Source organism: Piliocolobus tephrosceles, chromosome 3 (assembly GCF_002776525.5).
Source record: "Piliocolobus tephrosceles isolate RC106 chromosome 3, ASM277652v3, whole genome shotgun sequence".
Taxonomy (NCBI): Eukaryota; Metazoa; Chordata; class Mammalia; order Primates; family Cercopithecidae; genus Piliocolobus; species Piliocolobus tephrosceles.
Window position 1 is genome coordinate 92,279,301 of NC_045436.1, and position 21,004 is coordinate 92,300,304.

Genomic DNA, 21,004 nt, shown 5'->3' on the forward strand with positions numbered 1-21,004 from the left:
GTAAGCCTTCAGATATCGTGTCTGAATTTCTGGGCATTTAAGTTAGCAAGTTTATCAATAAGTTGAGAAGTTTCCAAGTTTCCACTGGACTTTTAAACTCAGCATGCTTGGATGTGAGGCCTCAAACTCCTTGACACTTGTGGACATTTCTAATGGGGAGACAGTTTGGAATCCAAATATTAACCACGTACCCCTCACTTGTGGCCACCATCACTAAACTACAATATACACTCTTGCCATCATGTGCACACACACGCGCACACACACACGGATTCAAAGCTAGGATGAAAATAAATATTATCTGATGTGACAGAGAATAGTGAGGGGGCAGTAAAGAGTCTGCCTCTATTTTTGATGTTTGACCACTGACAGTTTTCAAGCCACAGCCTTTTTTACTTTTGTCTCACACTGGACAGGCTGATTAAAACAAACAAACAAACAAACAACAAAAACCCTTTCATCCACACACCCAAATGCAGCTTACAGGAACCTTTACCCGGCCCCACACCCCAGTCACAGTGAAAAGCAACGCCACTCACCACTCCCTGCCTGAGTCAAAGGAGCAGCTTGGGTGCCAGCCTGACTTACCCTAGAAAGTCTCATTATGTGAGCAATAAATCTTCTCATACCCTCTTGGTGCATGTGTGGAGTCATCCGTTTTGACATCCAAACAAATTTTCCTCAGATGGGATCCGCCTCACCCTCTGCAAAGCAACCATAAGACAGTGGGAGTAACGGTGTAGAAAAATTAATCTGTGGAGGCCTTTGAGGAAAAGCACTGTAGCTGAGACCTGAAGCAGAAGGATCTGGCCTCTTAAGAAGCCAGAGGAAAGAGGATCCCAAGCAGGGCTAGTGGTAAGTGCAGCTGCCACGAAGCAAGAGGCCAGTCCTATAACAAGGAGGCAAAATAAAGCTAGAGTGGACAGAGAGTAAGTGGGGGAACTGGAGACCAGACAGGAGTCAGTTCCTGCAGAGCCTGAGGCTACAGCAAGAAGTTTGGACCTGATTCTAAATGTAGAGACGAGATTGTCTCTCAAAATGGTGTCACATGTGCTCGTGAAGACTTCTGTGAAAATAGTTTTAATTTACAAGGCTGTATCTCTGATAATTCAAGGGAATTTTTCCTCTTTTCTTTTAGGTACCTGGCTGTACAGAAATGAAAGTGACAAGGTCCTGGTGCAGTCGGTCTGTATACAGATCAGAGGGCAGATTCTGCAAAAGCTAGGTACCATCATCTAACACTTGCGTTTCTCAAGGCTCATTTACAAAGCCTGGCTGCATGGTTTCACTGTGGAATTTTCTTCTTTTATCTGGCTAAAATTGGTAATTTCCACTTGCCTTACTTTCCTCATCGAAAAGAGAATGGCATTTAAGATCCTAGGAGTGTCACAAATATTAATACATTTTTTTTTCTAGTAAGTTTTGTTAGAGAGGTTCACGGTTGTATATTGTGATGTTAACTGTAGGGTTCCCGGTGTTATTTCTCACACCTGACTCAGTTCAGCAGGACTCCGTGTGATATGGTGACACCTTATACTATACCCACCATGACACTGTATTCGTTCATTCCTTAAGGTATTCATGAATTTTTCAAGTTTATAGAATGCTAATATACTTTAGAATGCAAAATAAGGGTTTGAGAAATTTTAACAGGAGGTGGCAATTATTATTTTTGTAAAAATACTGAGAAAACTACATATATTATACATATTATATATACAAATATATAATAATTCTATTTCCCAGTGAAATGGAAAAATTGTCTCTATTACATTGGGAAAACATTACTGTATCAATCTAATCTAAGCCTGAGTTTTCCTAACAGGATCTAATGAGTCTTGTTTCTGTATTAGTTTTCAAAGGTATTCTCTCATACAAGAGCACAGATACCAGCTGTTCCTCCCCTGTCCCTCTCCCTGCCCCTCTCTTTTTTCAGGGATGTGGTATGAAGCAGCAGAGTTAATATGGGCCTCCATCGTAGGATATTTGGCACTTCCTCAGCCGGATAAAAAGGTGGTTTGTCTAGTGCTTATTTTCCTCCTTTCCTGTATTTGTCTTTGGATGATTATCTCTTTATGATACAATTCCATTTCTCATGTATCAATTTCATCTGTCCTATTTTTATTTATTTTTCATGAGCATAGGACCAGGTACCGTTAGTAACTTCCTTCTGTGTCTTGCTTCATCCTCACTCACAGCTAGACTCTTGGGGCATAGATGGTGTTTTTATAATCATTTGTAACTGTCCATTTATATATTTATCTCTACTGGTCCATTCATTTATCTGTTTTATTATATATTTAGCCTTTACTTGATTGCATAGCAAAGTTGAGATGGCCAAGTTGCTTACATGTAAAATCATTTTTCTTGAGTTTAGTGGGCGAAGACTTCAATTGTTTATGTAGCATCAAGTAGTGTATGTCAATCCTACTTGACATTTTCATTTTCTGGAATTCTGTGGGAATAGTCTCATTATCTGAAGCATCTGGTTATTACATTTCCCTGAGCTGTGTAAGCAATTGCTGTCTACGATTCTTTTACAATACAGACTGTGATGTGAACTCTTCCTTGAGCCAGTTATTCAGGCCTAGCAGTAGGGACAAGTTAGTATTGATCGCCCAGTGAAACCCAGCTAAGAAGTAGCTGTGTTTACATTAGGCCCAGGTGCCCTAGGATGTGTTGATCTTTCAAGCTCTGTGGCAGCCAACTTAAAAGTGTCTCCAAGTCAGGGTATTATTACACAATGTATGCATATGTCAAAATGTCACGCTGTATCCCATAGACATGTACAATTATTATATGTTGACTTTTAAAAATAGTATCTCCAGTGTCATAGTAATAAAATAACAATAGGCAAATCATTCATATGGAGGGATAACCATTGCCTTTAGGCCATGAAATGAGAGCAGTAATCCACTGTGAATTCCCAATCTGTGACTTGTTTGTGTTTTTCTTACAGGGCCTCTCCACGTCATTAGGTATACTGGCAGACATCTTTGTTTCCATGAGCAAGAATGATTATGAAAAGTTTAAAAACAATCCACAAATTAATTTGGTAATTATCATAACACTGAGTGGCATCATCTGTAAAACTGTCAATGGTGTCGTTGGTGGGTGATTAGTGGGTGTCTTTCTCAGGAGATTGGGAGGCAGGGAGCTCAGTGCTACCCCTGCTACACAGATGGGAGGAATCCTGGGGAGGAGTCCTGGGGGTCCTATTTGGCTTTATTATCCCAGCACTCAGCACTGTACCAGACACTCAGAGGGTGCTCAGAAAGTTACTGGTGAATGAATGAATGAATGAATATCAACAAAATTATTTTGAGCCTTCCTTCTTTCTGAGTATCACAAAATTCAGTTTCCAAACTTGGGCCATCTTGATGATAAAGAGGTAATAATTTTAAAACTTTGTAATCACCATCTATTTAAATCAGAGCATCAGTCCCTTGTTCCAGGCTCTCGTCCTTGATAATAATGACTGCTAATTTTTATATATCACTTTACAACTCAAAAAAGTGTATGTATCTCCACATAAAACCCTATGGGGAGGGTAGAGCAAATTGTGTCACTCCATTTTAGAGGAAGATAAAATGCAGTGCAGAGAAACTAACTAACCTCTGCAGTTTACACAACCAGTAAGAGAGAGAACTGGGAGCTGAGCCCAGGTCTCTGACCAGCCCAGAGAAGTGGCAAGGATGTTCTGCTGCTCTTCACACTGTGCTGAAATGGACTTTTTATTATCATCTATATTACTATTTTTATTAAAGACCCCAATCACAATGGTAACCATGCTCAATACTAATTAGTGTAGCAAAAGAACACATAACAGCTTGCTGATGGTAATCTGAATCTAACATGTTGCTTTTTCTGTTTGACCAAAACAGGAGGATCATGTCCCTTGTTCACTGAAGTTATCCTTGATGACTGTTTAAAATTGCAAACTTCCCTCCCATCCTGGACCTCCCTAACCCCTTCTCCATTTATTTTCTCTCCAGAACACTTGTCATCATCTCAAATACTATACACTTCACTTGTTTTGTATATTGACTGATCCCTCCCCCACAACAGAAAGTAAGCTCCTTGCGGGCTCACTGCCTGCTGTCTCCTGTGTCTAGAACAGGCCCTGACATGTGGAGGTACTCTGTACATATTTATAGAATTAATAAATGAATCCTAATTGCTGTGAAATCATCAATTAAAGGACCCTTGGCCAAGAGCAGTGCAGAAATCAATTAATCTGGCTGCAAAATTTGCAGGTTCCTTTGAACAAAGAACTGCCACCATCTTCCAAAGAAGCTCACCCAAATTATTTTGCACAGGTGTGTGGCTGCTGGGAAAAAGCAAAGTCAACACCTTGTGGTCTTTAGACTCACTTACTCTTTATTGACACTGTTCTGAATGGGTTGTGGTAAGGAGTCCCTTGAAATCATGAAAGAAAAGCAAAACCATTTCATAGCCTGTTTTTTGCTCATTGATAATTATCACCATTCCACTTAGCCTCCTGTTTTCTCACAGAGCCTGCTGAAGGAGTTTGACCACCACGTGCTGTCCGCCGCAGAAGCCTGCAAGCTGGCAGCTGCCTTCAGTGCCTACACGCCACTCTTCGTGCTCACAGCTGTGGTAAACAGAGTGCGGCCCTTCCTCAAACCCCCACAGGACCTCTCCCCAGGGTGCTTTCCGATGTAACCAATGAGAAGGGAAAGGTTTAACCTTCAAATAGACTTTGTGTCTCATCAGTGGCAATTGTGATAAGACTCCACACCACATGTGGAAAAATTGTATCTGTCGGAGTTTTGACAGCCTGCTAGGAGCTAAATTAATTCAGCCCAAGGATAGAATGTTGTCTGTTGTGAAGCAATGGTTCCCAAGCCTGAGTGCACATCAAAATCACCTGAGGAACCTTCTCAAAATATGTATTCCAGCCAGGCATGGTGGCTCACACCTGTAATCCCAACTTTGGGAGGCCAAGGTAGGAGGATGACTTGAGCCCCAAATTTCAAGACTAGCCTGAGCAATATGGTGAGATTTTGTCTCTACAAAAAATTAAAAAATAAAAATTGCCTAAGTGTGGTGGTACACACCTATAGTCCCAGGTACTAGGGAGGCTGAGGTGGGAGGATCACGTGAGCCTGGCAGGTTGAGTTTGCAGTGAGCTGAGATTGCACCACTGCACTCCAACCTGGGTAACAGAGCAAGACCCTATCTCAAAAAAAAAAAAAAAAAAAGGAAAGAAGGAAGGAAGGAAGGAAGGAAAGAAAGAAGGAAAGAAAGAAAGAGAGAGAAAGAAAGAAAATAAGAAACAAAGAAAGGCTACACATTTCTGAGCTCTACCCTAGATCACTAAATGCAAATCTCTGGGGTTGGTATCCAAAAATCTTTAATTTTGGAATATTGCCCAGGTGATTCAAATGCACAGATGCATTTGGATACCAATGCCCTATTGTTTCGACTATTAAATGAATGATGTATTCATATATAGCATCCTTATTTGCATAGAGAAACTTATATCCATTTCCATGGATGGACTCTGTTAAAACTAACAGCAACAAACACAAGTCCGTCGTCTTTAATCAAAATGTATCAGAAATACAATAGGATGGTAATTGCAGCTAATTTCTTACCCCTTCGTGCCAGCCAATCACTTACATCCCCATCCCTTCTGATTCACCAAAAAGACCTCAGGTCCTTAACTCAATGTTTGCTGTACAATGTTTTCCTTAGAATGTTTGTGGCATGTGTTCATTTTTCTATAATATTTCAAATGACTGTCTTCCAGAAATGAAAAGTTTGTCCTGATTCACTTCCAGTTTTTAATTCAATATCTGATTTGGTATTTTTCCCAGAATATCCGTGGCACATGCTTATTGTCATATAGTAGTTCAAATGACTGTCCTCCAGAAATGAAAAACTTTTATCTGTGTGAAGCCAAAGAAGCCTTTGAGATTGGCCTTCTCACCAAGAGAGATGATGAGCCTGTTACTGGAAAACAGGAGCTTCACAGCTTTGTCAAAGCTGCTTTTGGTCTCACCACAGTGCACAGAAGGCTCCATGGGGAGACAGGGACAGTCCATGCAGCAATTCAGCTCTGTAAGGAAGCGATGGGGAAGCTGTACAATTTCAGCACTTCCTCCAGAAGTCAGGACAGAGAAGCCCTGTCTCAAGAAATTATGTCTGTGATTGCCCAGGTGAAGGAACATTTACAAGTTCAAAGCTTCTCAAATTTAGATGACAGATCTTATGTTCCAGAGAGTTTCAAGTGCAGGTTGGATAAACTTATCTTGCATGGGCAAGTGGATTTCCAAAAAATCCTTGACACCTATTCACAGCACCATACTTCGGTGTGTGAAGTATTTGAAAGTGATTGTGGAAACAACAAAAATGAACAGAAACGTGCAAAAACAGGAGTCTGTATCACTGCTCTAAAAACAGAAACAAAAAACATAGATACTGTGAGTACTACTCAAGAAAAGCCACATTGTCAAAGAGACGCAGGAGTATCTTCCTCCCTAATGGCTAAGAATGTTCAGAGGGAACTCAGAAAGGGAGGAAGGAGAAACTGGACCCATTCTGACATATTTCGAGTCTCCTTGGATCAAGATGTAGAGACTGAGACTGAGCCATTGGACTACAGCAATAGTGGGGGAGCTGTTTTCAACAAGTCTCTGAGTGGCAGCCAGAGCTCCAGTGTTTGGAGCAACTTATCAGGGTTTAGTTCCTCTACAAGCTGGGAGGAAGTGAATTATCACGTTGATGACAGGTCAGCCAGAAAAGAGCCTGGTAAAGAATATCTGGTGGACACTCAGTGTTCCACTGCCTTGTCTGAGGAGCTAGAGAATGACAGGGAAGGCAGAGCTGTGCATTCATTGTGTTCAGAGCTTCAGGATCTCTCTCTTCAGGAACCCAAAGATGACAATGCAGAGCCTTCTCAAAATCAGTTGCACAAACAGATGCCCTTAACACCCTTCCCTCCTCATAATATCCCAGGTACTTTCTTGGCCTCTGGTGCAGGGCTTCTAGAAGGAGCTCCAGAAGGTATCCAGGAAGTCAGAAATATGGGACCCAGAAATACTTCTGCTCACTCCAGACCCTCATATGGTTCTGCTTCTTGGTCTTCTGATTCTGGTAGGCCCAAGAATATGGGCACACATCCTTCAGTCCAAGATGAAGAAGCCTTTGAAATAATTGATGAGTTTCCAGAAACCAACTGTGATGCCAAAGACAGGCAGGAGAAAGAGCAGGGAGAAGAAATCAGTGAAAGAGGCACAGGCCCTACATTTAAAGCTAGTCCCTCCTGGGTTGACCCAGAAGGAGAAACAGCAGAAAGCACTAAAGATGTACCCTTAGACTTTCACAGGGTCATGCACAATTCTCTGGAAAACGTTTCCATGCTGCCATATAGCTCCTTCACCCCTAATTGGCCTGTTCGAAATTCTGACTCCAGAAAAAGTGGTGGTCCAGTCGCAGAGCAGGGCATCGACCCTGATGCCTCCACGGTGGATGAGGAGGGGCAACTGCTCGACAGCACGGATGTCCCCTGTATAAATGGGCACGGCTCTCATAGACTGTGCACTCTGAGAGAGCCGCCTGGTCAGAGGGCTGAGACCCCCAATTCCTCTGTAAGCAGTAACATCCTCTTCCCTGTCCTCAGCGAGGACTGCACTACCACAGAGGAAGGAAATGAGCCTGGAAATGTGCCAAATTGTAGCCAGAACTCCAGTTCATCCTCAGCGTGGTGGCTGAAATCACCTGCGTTTTCCAGCGGTTCTTCAGAGGGGGACAGTCCTTGGTCCTATCTGAATTCCAGTGGGAGTTCTTGGGTTTCATTGCCGGGAAAGACAAGGCAAGAGATCCTTGAGGCTCGCACCTTGCAACCTGATGACTTTGAAAAGCTCTTGGCAGGAGTGAGGCATGATTGGCTGTTTCAGAGACTGGAGAATACGGGGATTTTTAAGCCCAGCCAACTCCACCGAGCACATAGTGAGTACAAACTTTTCAGTAGGTCCCCCCCTCAGGAAGCAGCTATGTTGGGGCGCTCTGAAGAGCTTGGTATGTAGATCACTTAAAGCTCATGAAAGGAATAGACCCCTGGTATGCTTTGTGAGTTCACAGAGAAATGTATGCTTCAGGGGTCTCCCTCACTCTCTGTGATGGACCTTAATGTTTGTAAAGAGGCTTGCTCAGGCTACCTTGCATACTGGAGGTTTGCTCTAAGGACATACAAGGCAGTGAGGGAGACAGGAAACTCAGAGGACTCCAGCAAACCATCACTAAGGGTTGAAAACAGCTCTGGAGGCCATCTCATCCGCTCAGCATCTATCTTCTTCACTGATTCTCATTACCAATCAGGTGATTTTAACAGGCTGGATGCCATATTATCTGCTCAGCATCTATCTTCTCCTTCGACTCTTTTTACCAACCAACTGATTTTTCTCTATCTATCCCCATTAGAATTCTATGGGGACATGGTTTGACCTAGTTAAATGTCATCTTTCTGTTGGGCAGGGACTTTTTACACCTGTCTACCTAAGCGGTTTCTTGCCAGCCAATTGGTTGGTCAAGTGCGTCCTTGTCTCGCATTCATGTTGCTATAACAAAATGCCATCAACTGGGTAGCATATGAACAACAGAAATTTATTCCTCATAATTCTGGAGCCTGGAAGTCCAGGATGAAGGTACTGCTTTCTGGTTCATTGACAGCGCTTTTTCTCTGTGTCCTCACATGGTAGAGGGGGGAAGGGTTTCTCTGAGGTCTCTATCATGAGGGCACTCATCCCATCTATGAGGAATCTACCCCTCAGGACCTAATCACCTCCCAAAGGCTCCAACACCTGACACCATCACCTTGTGGGTTAGAGCTTCAACATGTGAAGTTAGGGGGGATAAAAACTTCCAGACTACAGTACCCCTACTGTTGCAATCAGCAGCTACTTCTTGCTTAAGGAATAGCCCAATGTCACTGCCCAAAGCAGGAAGCCTGGGCTGGAGCCACCTAGTAGCCAATGTCTAACACGGCTTAAAGGTAGTAGAGAAGCCGGGAGGAAGACAGAAGGAGATTCTTCTCTTAGCCCAGGAATCACATCAAAATGCCCTCCTACTATACAGAAAAATGATTTGAATGATTAAAAAAAGATTGTAAAGCACATCCCAGAAGAAACAAACTACATGGATTGCTAAGCACTGGCTACTAAATAGTAGTTCTCAACCCTGGCGCCACATGAGAATCTTCTGGGGAGCTTTTAAAAATTTCCAATGCATCACCCCAGAGATTTCCATCTAATGGGTCTGGAGTGTGGACCCAGGGATCATTATTTCTTGTAAGCTCTCCGGTGATGCTACTTAAAGCCACTGTTGAGAGCTTCTACTTCAAAGTATTCCAAAGTTTTGCCTGCCACCTTGAAGTCCGACTAAAATACACATCACATTGTCACCAAAAAAAAGCAAAAATTTCCAGCAATAGGGTTTTCTTACTGTGAGATTCTGCAATTTTGGAATCACATTTCTTACAATGAGGTAACTGCTTTCTTGTTATTTGTTATTGTTTGCTAATTTGTGGATGAAATACATTCGGGGAAGCAAGGCCCAAAATGGCAGAAACAAAACAATGATTCCCTTCCCCTTTTCTTCTCTCAATTCGTCACCCGTCCTGTGTGTGGACAGACAACTCACCTTCCATTTCCTTCCACCTTCTCTAACTGAGTCACCCAACCCTGGTCACCAGCTCACCCAGTCTGTAGGCACCCTCTTCCCAGAACTGTCAGTTTATCTTGCTGTAAGTATTTTTCTCTCCCACAGGCCCATTCATTTATCTATTTTCACAATCTAGACACAGGTCTTTTGTTTACTTCATTTTAATTCCAACCAAAGTGTTGTACTCCTTCCTTAGGATTCATGTGGGTCTTTCTCCTCAAAGAGATGCTTTCTTACTTAGCACTGTTCTTCCTTTCTTTAAGGTGGAGACTGCCCCTACTTTTTCCTCTATCTTTTCCTTTTTTCAGTTGAGTTCGCATGTTTTTACAGTAGCTACATTTTCTCAAATAATTTCCAAACTTTCTCAACCTAAAACAATGAAAAGAAAATTAGGGTGCACTTGAATATATAATGCTAGGATTCCCAGAGCTGCCAGGAGCCTATTAGGTAAAATTATCTAGTTTATTTCTATTCATGTGATCTGCCGTCAGTAGTAGCTTCTATTATTTGGGATCCCCAGGTAATAACAGTAAGTTGCAAGCATGTGTCACTTGTCCTAAAATGGTCTCTGGGACTTTCTGATTTTAAAATTCCTTTATTTTCCACTACTTTCATATAGAATCTTCATGCTGATCTTCATCCCTTTTCATCCCAAATAAGGGATTTTGTGACACAAAGGCTATTCCTCATTGTAATTTATAAAGTGTTACCTTTTTATTATTTCTCACTAACTTTTTAATACTGTAGTTGTCATAGAAGAGATGAAAATTAGAGAATAATGTATAAAACAGTGAAGATTTCAGGTGAGCTGGTGTAAGACCTGTGTCACATCAGCTTTATTCATGAATTGTAACATCCTTTTGAAAATAAGATTCATTTTCATCTTTTTTTTTTCTAGCTGCTCTTTTGTTAAAATATTCAAAAAATTCTGAACTGTGGACAGCCCAGGAAACTGCTGTCTATTTGGGGGACTACTTACCTGTGAAGAAAAAAGGCAGACAAAGAAATGCTTTTTGGGTTCATCATCTTCATCAAGAAGAAATTCTGGGGAGGTATTACTTAAAAACATTTATATACTAATGTAAGATGAGCTAACCTTGCCCTTCTGTTAAGTAATCACTCATGAGACTTTGTAGGGGCTGAAAAACTTAGCCAAAATATATTTTCAGATTTCTACGTGTCTTTCTTTTCATTATTAATTAATTAACAACAGTTACCATATATTGAGGACCCACGTTATATCAGCTGTTTTGCTGGATGTTTTAGCTACAGGACCTCAAACCCATCAGGAAACATTATTGGCCATACTGTACTGATAAGAAAAATAAAGTTCCTGGTTACATGGCAGGCCAGAGAGCCTTCAATACTCACTAAAAATGCTGGCAAAAAGGGTAAATTATGAAAAGCACACTTTTAAGTAAATAGGTGAGCCTGAAAAAAAGCAGGAAAATCCTGAGGCCAGGGATGAAGCCTGTTCAGGAAGATAAGTGATTGCTGAACCCTTTACGGATCCCGCATAGGAGTTTGGGGCAGGGGTGGAGTGAGGGTGCAGCCAGTGACAAAAGCTACACTCAGAAGGGAATGAGTTCAGATACCACTCATACACAGCAGGGAATTAGGAACGGCTACATCCCCAGGATAAATGGTATCTTTGAAAACCCTGCCCCAGTGAAGTAAATGCCTGGAAAGGTTTTGATTTGGCCTTAGTTCTTAATAAAATTTTTAAACAAAAACTCACCTGAAAAATTAGTAACCACAGGTGGTCTTCACTAGGTTTAAGACATAATTTTATATCATTTATATATTTTAAAAGACCTATAAGCCATGACTTTTCATTTAAAGTTGGCCTTGTTATTTGCTCAAATCCAAATAGTGTAAGAAATAAATAGAAATAGAGAGATCAAGTGACTCTGTAAGCAGTGGAAGTACATTTCCTGAAAAGATTATTGATTATTATTATTATTATGGTAAATATGTGCAAGGCCCTGTTTTAAGTGATTTGTATGCTAATTCAATTAATCTTCACAAAACCCTCTGAAGGTAGATACTGTTAGTATTCTTACTTTACAGATGAGGGAACTGAGTCACAGAGATGTTAAGGAATTGCCCAAACTCACATGTCTAAGCAGTAGGGGCAGGTGCTGAGGCTTAAATTGTGTCTCCCAAAACTCATATATTGAAGTTCTGAGTACTTCAGACTATGATCTTATTTGGAAATAGAGGGATTGCAGATGTAATTGGTGAAGTTAAGATGAAGTCATACTGGAGTAGCGTGGGCCCCTGATCCAATATGACTGATATCCTTATAAAAAGAGGAAATTTGGAGATAGACACAGACACAGAGAGAATGCCACGTGAAGACTGTAGTTATGTTGCCTCATAGCAAAGAACTGCCAGAAGCTGGGAGAGAGCCTGAAACAGATTCTTCCTTAGAGCCTTCAGCAGGATGATGCCCCATTGGAACTTTGATCTTGGACTACTATAGGCTTCAGAACTGTGAGAAAATCAATTTCTGTTATTTAAGCCACCCAGTTGGTGGCATGTTGTGACAGCAGCCCTGATATACTAGAGTACACCATAGGAGGACCTGAGATGAGAAATAAATTGAGGATAAGAGACGTAAAGAATGGAGTGAGAGAGTTCAATATATTTCTGGTCAGAAGAAAATAACAGCAAGAGAGCAAAAGCAGTCTTTGAACAAATACTTTCTGGTGATTTTTCAGAATTGCCAAAATACAATAATCTTGAAATACAGAAATCACAATGAATCATACGGACGGAAGGGAAAGGAGGAAAGAAGCTGGAAGGAAGCAGGAAGGGAAGAAGGCGGGCAGTCAGACATCCACTTCTAGGTACACAGTAGTCAAACTCCAAACACTAAGGACAAAGAAACCATTTTAAAATCAGTCAAAGAAAAAAGACAGATTACCTACACAGAAATATCAATTTGACCTACAGCTGGTTTCTTCGTAGCAACAATGAAAGTCAGAGACAATGGAAGTCATATACTTAGTGCAACTCTCTTTTATGGAGGAAGGCAAAATAAAGACATTTGCGGCTTAAAAGAAAAACTGACCATGGCAGTTTACCATGAACAAATCCTTACTGAAGAAAAATAATCCCAGAAAAAAAATGGTACAAGATGAGAGAAGATATGGGCCTCTGTTCTCAGATTGGTGATCCCATAACTAGGACTGGAGGTCTTCTGGCAGAATGTTCAGGAAATGCTCCAGTAGCCAGTACTCACAGGGTTCACTCTCTTTGTGCACACCTCTGGCATCAGTCAACAGAATTCTGAATTAGTTCAAACCCTCTGTAGGTCTTGGGGTCTCTCCATAGCAGAACTGCCTAAAGCACTGATATAGCATCTCTATTACAACGACTGCTCCTCTGCAGGCTGCCTTCTGAGGCCATACTGCAGCCTCCTCTATCAGATTTCCTTTCTGGTCTTCAAGAGTCTGAATGGCCAAAACCCCAGCCTCCGTAAGTTCCATTATTATATAGGATTCAGAAATTTCTGGAGAGAGTTTACCCTGGTTGAAGTCTATGACTCAAGCAATTCCCCTTGATTTTTGGTGGTCACTCTGGGCACATGTGAAATTACTCACAAATTCACACCAGTTTACAGCAAGTATAAACTACAGTAAAGTGCAGCACTGTTTTGCTTCTTTCACATGTAATCATTTACTGCCTTGTATCTTCCCACACCAACTGTGCTATTCGTTCTTGAAATATACAAATCATGTCTCACACTTTCTTCAAGTCACTCAAGACTAGCACAGTGTTATGCACATAAGAGGTGTTGATGGATAATAAGTATTTATAGAAATGAAGTAATCATAAAAGGAAGGGATAGAGGAAGACTTCAGATTGATGAACTGACTATATAAGGCCACACTGCAGGGAGTGGAAGATCTTGACTCCAGAATCCATGTGCATTCCAGTATACTGTGCTACCCCCTTGTCTTACCAGAGGTCTGGAGAACTTCTACATTAAGCGACACTTTCCCTTTATAACCAATATCATTCTGGGTCAGCTAGAATGAGTGAGTTCCATTGTTCAAGTAGCTCTTACAAAATTATTTGAATCTTGAGATAAGTCAAAATAATTAATATTTACTGTCTAAGGCAGAGAAAGAGATCTTTCGAGCATTCTTGCATATGTCTTTGATCTCCTCTCTCTTACTCCATAGTAAGTAAGACAGCACTTTCGCATATTGTTGTGTGGATTTTCTTCATTCCTAGGTATGTTGGGAAAGACTATAAGGAGCAGAAGGGGCTCTGGCACCACTTTACTGATGTAGAGCGGCAGATGACCGCACAGCACTATGTGACAGAATTTAACAAGAGACTCTATGAACAAAACATTCCCACGCAGATATTCTACATCCCATCCACAATATTACTGGTAAGATTATCCTGAACACATCATTTGGATCTTTCAAATCACACTTGAATATCAATTAATCTGAGTACCTGGTTCCACATAGTCAGGCTAGCATTTTTAGCAAACTATTCTTGTGTGTTGTCCCCGTACTTTCCAAGAGAGAAAGAACTCTAAAGATTGTATCTAGTACAAACTATCCCCTCAACATGATGCATAAATCCCGTTTTACATCTGTTGGCCTCTCCCTTTGCAATCAAGTGGTTACTAAGTCAAAGCTTACATATCTTCGGCAAGAAAAAATAATTGTTCCCCTTTCACTTTCAAATAATCCTAATTGTTAGAAAGTTCTTAGATTTGGCCCAAATCTATCTTTCTCTAACTTCCGTCCATGGATTACAGCTCTCCCTCCTGGGACCATGAAGACCAGTCTCTCTTCACTAACATACCCCTTTCAATAGATAAAGGCAAATATTCCCATTGAGTTTTCTCTTCTGTGGATCAAGAATGCCTTGCTACCCTGAATATATTAGATCCTTAGTGCATCATACTTGCAGTAATTTTTTCATTGGCCAGAGACATTTTTAGACCCATCTTTTCCTAATCATAATAATTATCATCCATTTCATACCTTCTTTATGTCACTCACTGTGCCAGGCAGTTTGCAAACCTTAACTCTAACCTTTGAAACAACTCCACAAAGTAGCATAGAAACACTTAAACTGATACTTCAACCTAGAGTCCCAGAGCATGATCTAACTTCATGTCCTGGTAACCTAGCCTCCAGGACAGGTCACCCCACAGCCTAAATCTTAAGTGAGCAGTTTAATATGTGAATAATAATAAATTTAAGTTCTATGACATACCACATGCCATGTTAAGCATTTTACATGCATTTCCTTGCATAATCCCTTTAACAAGCCCAAAAGGTGATTATAATTATACCACTTTACCCATGATGAAATTGAAGCTCAGAGAAGCAAAGTGGCAGAGCCTAGGTTCAAACCAAGACTTACCCAAGTCCAAAGACAATGGCCTTTACCATTATGCTGTAATGTTTCCCTTGTTATTTTTCAGATTTTAGAGGACAAGACAATAAAGGGATGTATCAGTGTGGAGCCTTACATACTGGGAGAATTTGTAAAATTGTCAAATAATACGAAAGTGGTGAAAACAGAATACAAAGCCACAGAATATGGCTTGGCCTATGGCCATTTTTCTTATGAGTTTTCTAATCATAGAGATGTTGTGGTAGATTTACAAGGTATGTGAAACTGGGAATTATTTTTATTTTTGATATTATATGTAAAGTGAAGTTTTGTAACTAGCTTCCCTAATCTTTATTTAATAGATTGTTCTCTGTATAGGCTACTATTTGGAGTTAACTTAATTCATCTTACTATATATAGCAAATAATTCCTGAAAGAAAAAAATGCCCAAAACTTCTACAAATGTCTACAGTATCACATAATCAGTGAGAGGGTCTGGTTTATGTTCTGCTGGGCTTCGTTCCAGAGCATATCTATAACAGCTTTTTTTGTTTCACTCAAGTAGATTTGAGTGATGTATATTTCTTATCATTGCATTTTTTTCACATGTCGAAGTCTTCTTTCCACTTTTCCTTTTCCCCAGTCCCTTACCCTTATTAAAAGTGTGATGTTGGGTTTCATAATGGGGGTCATTATAGAACAGCAATCTGTATCCTTAAGCTATGTACTTAAATACGACTACTTTTCAATTCTACCTTAATATTTTAATTTTGTTTTAGTTTGTCTGGTATTTTATTCATTAGAATTTTTATTAGAAATACCCTATACTTCATGTAAATTATAAGTAAGGTTTATTGTAATTATTTATAGTTACCGTTCCATGGTCATCCCAGGACCTTCCCTATTCCACTCTCAGAGCATTTATCACTCTGTTATATATTTAACTTTTGATCTGTTCCCCTTCACAAGAATGTTAGCTCAATGAGTACAAAGATTTTTGATTACCTTGTTCTGTCGGCACCACCAGTGCCTAAAATAGTGTTTTATAGAGTGTCTGCACTCAATAAATATTTGTTGAATGAACAGATGAGTATATGAATTAATGAATAAGTCACTAAAGAAATTTCTGAATCATGAAAGAAATATTCCATATTATGATATTGATAATTATTCAAAGTGTATTTTGTTGCTTTCTAATACCTTGAAAATTAGTGATCTGGGGATGTCATATTTTACAAATATAATTACCCAGTATTTAATTATTCTTAAACCAATAATTGGAATATGCAATCCAAGTTCTTTACCAGGAATTTACTAACTATAAACCACAGGATGGCCAAGTGTTTGAAGTATCTCTTTAAGTGTGTGTGTGTGTGTGTGTGTGTGTGTGTGTGTGTGTGTGTGTTTGTAAACATTTGCTGGACATTTACAAGGAATTTAATACTCAGGTGTGCTCATTTCTCTTTCAGGTTGGGTAACCGGTAATGGAAAAGGACTCATCTACCTCACAGATCCCCAGATTCACTCTGTTGATCAGAAAGATGTCACTACCAATTTTGGAAAGAGAGGAATTTTTTACTTCTTTAATAACCAGCATGTGGAATGTAATGAAATCTGCCATCGTCTTTCTCTGACTAGACCTTCAATGGAGAAACCATGTAAGTCATAGGCTGTATGGATTGGTAATGTGACAGACCTTAGTGACGCTCTCAAATATCTGGTTCTCTCCTTCCAGGCACATAGAATGTGGCACAGTCTGGTCCTTTGGGGCTTGGGCAGCGCCGTGACACAGGTTCTGGCCAATGATTTGTGAGAGGAATTGATCAGTATCACTTTAAGTCCTGCATTTAATCAGCAGCACGAGATCCTGCAGAGCCTCTTTCCCTCTGCCACAGTTACCAAGAATGTGTCAGGAGACTGCTGTTTCTGGGCATAAGTCCTGCAAGGAAAGCAACATGGAAAACAGCCCCAACTCACCCATAAGGGATGCAAAGCACTGCTGAGAAAGGCATGTGTTGTTTAAGCCATTGAGATGTTAGAGCTTTTTGTCACTATCTATCAAGACTGATACTACTGGGGCTTTTCCTATTGATTTGGAAGTTCTTTACATATTAAAAAAATGTGAGCCTTTGTGATTTGAATTTAATTTGTTTTTCTCTCTTTCGACATTTAACTTTGCATAAAATGTTTATCTGTGCATAATTTTGTGTATAGTTGAATTCATCAATCTTTTATTTTATATGGCTTTTTGGTTATATATAATATTTAGATCTTCCTTATACTCTGAGTTTCTTTCTTTTTAATTCTCCCATATTTCCTTCTAGTATAATTAAATCTGTAAAAAGTAAGATGGAAGAGTGGTACAATTTTCCTTATCCAGTCTGTCCTTGATGGGCATTTAGGTAGACTGGATAAAGAAAATGTGGTACATATACACCATGGAACACTATGTGTATTAGTCCACTCTCATACTGCTATGAAGAAATACCTGAGACTGGGTAATTTAGAAGGGAAAGAGGTTAAAGTAACTCACAGTTCCACATGACTGGGGCGACCTCAGGAAACTTACAATCATGGCAGAAGGCACCTCTTCATAGGGTAGCAGGAGAGAGAATGAGTGCCAGCAGGGGAAATGCCAGATACTTATAAAACCATCAGATCTTGTGAGAATTCACTCACAATCACGAGAACAGCATGGGAAAAACTGCCTCAATTACCTCCCACCAGGTCCCTCCCATGACACATGGGAATTATGGGATTACAATTCAAGATGAGATTTGGGTGGGGACACAAAGCCAAACCATATCACCATGTAACCATCAAAAAGAATGAGATCATGTCATTTGCAGGGACATGGATAGAGCTGGAGGCCATTACTTTTAGCAAACTAATGCAAGAACAGAAAACTAAATATCACTTTTCTCACTTAGAGGTGGGAACTAAGTGATGAGAGCAAGTGGACACATAGAGGCAACAACACACACCAGGGCTTATCAGAGGGTGGAGGGTGGGAGGAGGGAGAGGATCAGGAAAAATAACTAATGGGTACTAGGCTTAATACCTGGGTGATGAAGTAATTCGCACAACAAACCCCCATGACACAAACCTGCACATGTACCGCTGAACTTAAAATAAAAGTAAAAAACAACAATATCATTGAATGTTGTGAACTTTATGAATATACCAAAACCATTGGACTAGACACTCAAAGGGTGAATTTTATGGTAGTTAAGTTATATCTCAATAAAGCTTTTTTTTAAAAAAAGAATATTCTTCCAAAAAAAAAAAAAAATGATACATTTTCCTGGCTACCACAGTCCATCCCTTTCCCAACACAGATCTACCTCTTCACACAGGTTTAGGAAAGAGCTCCTCCATGATCTTACTGAAAGAAACAAAAGGGCGACCAGTGAGATAAAACAATTCTTTTCTGCAGTTACTCTTGGGTGCTGCAACTGATGCTCACTCTCCCCGTCCTTCACTGTTCATTCTAAGTTTCCCTCAGCCTTAACTATTAGCTCAGGAGGTCTGGGCGGCTTACCTGGTTGGTGAGACTCAAACTTGCATACATGATCTTCATGTATCAAGTCTGAACACTTGATAGTTTATACTTTTCTCAATTTGAGGTTGCTGCACATGTCTCTTCACAGTTGCAATTGAGGCAAGGAAGCCCCATTCCAGTCTCCTGCTGTGGGGATCACAGTTGATTGACACTCCCAGCTTCCACTCCTTTGAAACCATCACTGTGTTTATGCTGAAATCATGTTGCCCTCAATGTGCTGTCAGCCAGTGACTAAGCATGACAAGGACACTAGTCTCAGAATATTTCTAACTGCTGACTGTGACTGTGGAACAAAGTCTTGCCACTGGCCTAACCAAAACTTTCTTAAGGCCGAACGTGGTGGTTCAGGCCTGTAACCCCAGCACTTTGGAAGGCCAAGGCAGGTGGATCACGTGAGGCCAGGAGTTCAAGACCAGCTTGGCCAACATGGTGAAACCCCATCTCTACTAAAAATAAAAAAAAAAATAAATGAATTTTAAAAAGCTGGTTATGGCTAATTTTCCAGGGGGCAGAGTTTGTAATGAGCTGAGATCGCATCACTACACTCCAGCCTGGGTGACAAAGCAAGACTCCATCTCAAAAAACAAAAACAAACAAAAAACCCTTTGCTCTCTCCTTTTATAGGTGTTAGGACCACAGCATGGTCCCCTCCCTACTCTTGTTCCCTCCAACTGATCCTTTACAGTCATTTCTCCCAATAGAGGTCTTTCATGTTTAATCCTTTCCTGGTATCTGCTTCTTGGAAAACCAAAGTTAACACATGTTTATTAAGGAAATAAAAAAAAAATGTAATGTATCCTACTAACAAAGTAAAGGGAGAAAATCATGTAATTTCACAAGATGCAGAAAATTATTTCATAAAATTCAAAATCAACTCATGGTAAAAGAAAAAAACAAGCTCTTTGAAAACTAGAAATAAGGAAAAGTTTTCTAAATCTGACAAAGGTTTTTTCTTTTAAACTTAAATCAGCAATACCATAATTAAGAGTGAAGCAATTAAAACTTTAAAGTTGAGAAAAGGAACAAGACAAATTTGCCTACTATCCCAATTCTATTCAATGTCATAGAAGTCCAACTAATAAACATAGAAAGACTAAAACTAGAAAATCATGATTTTGCATCCATTAATGAAATAATGGATCTGGGCAGAAAGCATTGATGTCTGCTAAAACTATTAGGGGAAAATTAGATGGGGAACTTTATAACAGAAGAATCAGGCTGATGCTACTCACACTTCAATCAATCTGATCACTAAAAGTGGGATAACAAATCAGTGATAAAATGACATTTTTTAGTCAATTAGGGATTTTGAATATGGACTGAGTGTTAGACAAAACGATGAAGTGATATCTTAAGAACATTCAACCAAAAGAAAAATTTGGAAAAAGATGTGAAAGCAGCTTGACTCTTTGGGGTTAATGTTGAAGGGAGATGGTTACATAGCAATTCATTGTACCAGTCTTTCTACTTTTCTATATATTTTTAAATCTCAAAAAAAAATAAATAAATTCTTAAATGTAATGCATAGAAAGGAAGAAATACCAAGAAAAGTTTGAAGAATCAATAGATAAAGAAGATGAAAACCAAGATTGGTATCAAAAAAACTAATCAGGAAAGAATATAAGGAGGAACATTCAGCAATGTGAAATCCAGCAGAAAAAAATCAAGAAAAAAAACAATTTTGGGGATGAAAGACAGAACAGTGAAAAAAGATTGCTGACAGCAAAAAGAGGCTATTAATTGACAGAGTGACCTTTGAGATGTTGTAGAAGGGGGTCAACAAACTATGATCCATGAGGTCAAAGCTGCTGACATCTGTTTTTGTAAATAAAATTTTATTGGAACATAGTCACTTATTCAATTATGTTCTATCTACAGCTGCTTTTGTGTTACAATAGCAGAACTGAGTAACATTGTGACGTAGACAGGATTTTGCAAAGTTAAAAATATTTACTATATGGACCTTTACAGAAAAAGTTTGTGAATCCCCGTTTGTGGAAGACAAAATTGGGAATAAAGTTCAGGATATTTACATTTAGAAAGAAATATGGTTATTTCTACTGACACAGAAGAAAAAGAAAAGCAACAATGGGTGAAAAAACTAGAAATTGGAGGTGATAAAGAAGTTAAATTGATGGAAAGCACCTCAGAGCCCACTTTTCTTTGTTAAGTCAAAAAGCTAGGATATCTGCTAAGTGAGATGGCATTGGCATAACTAGGAATTTTAGAGAAATAAAGATTTTGTAGCAATGCATATCTCTGAGTTATAAAAAGCAGAAATAGTACTATTGAGAGGAATTTGCAAGAAATTGCATTTTTAAAATATCTTTAAATTTTTATTTATGTCATCACCCATATACCCAACACCCGGTTGAAGAAATT

General features: G+C 39.7%; 1 protein-coding gene across 16 annotated transcripts in view; it reads left to right on the forward strand.

Moving 5' to 3' along the window:
* The window catches only part of ALPK1 (alpha kinase 1), a 150,230-nt gene extending 132,025 nt beyond the window's left edge, over nucleotides 1–18,205 (forward strand). For 13 of the 16 annotated variants that reach the window (XM_023219950.2, XM_023219963.2, XM_023219964.2 and 10 more), the window contains 9 exons: nucleotides 1,139–1,225; nucleotides 1,937–2,013; nucleotides 2,960–3,055; nucleotides 4,516–4,629; nucleotides 5,844–7,977; nucleotides 10,586–10,739; nucleotides 13,933–14,095; nucleotides 15,149–15,335; nucleotides 16,530–17,266. In XM_023219950.2, the coding sequence (XP_023075718.1) occupies nucleotides 1,139–1,225; nucleotides 1,937–2,013; nucleotides 2,960–3,055; nucleotides 4,516–4,629; nucleotides 5,844–7,977; nucleotides 10,586–10,739; nucleotides 13,933–14,095; nucleotides 15,149–15,335; nucleotides 16,530–16,729 (3,212 nt within the window). In that variant the 3' untranslated portion in view covers nucleotides 16,730–17,266. Of the gene's footprint in view, nucleotides 1–1,138; nucleotides 1,226–1,936; nucleotides 2,014–2,959; nucleotides 3,056–4,515; nucleotides 4,630–5,843; nucleotides 7,978–10,585; nucleotides 10,740–13,932; nucleotides 14,096–15,148; nucleotides 15,336–16,529 lie in introns of all 16 variants that reach the window. The other 3 variants (XM_023219960.3, XM_023219962.2, XM_023219961.2) reach the window with 3 other exon arrangements.
* The last annotated feature ends 2,799 nt before the right edge of the window (nucleotides 18,206–21,004 follow it).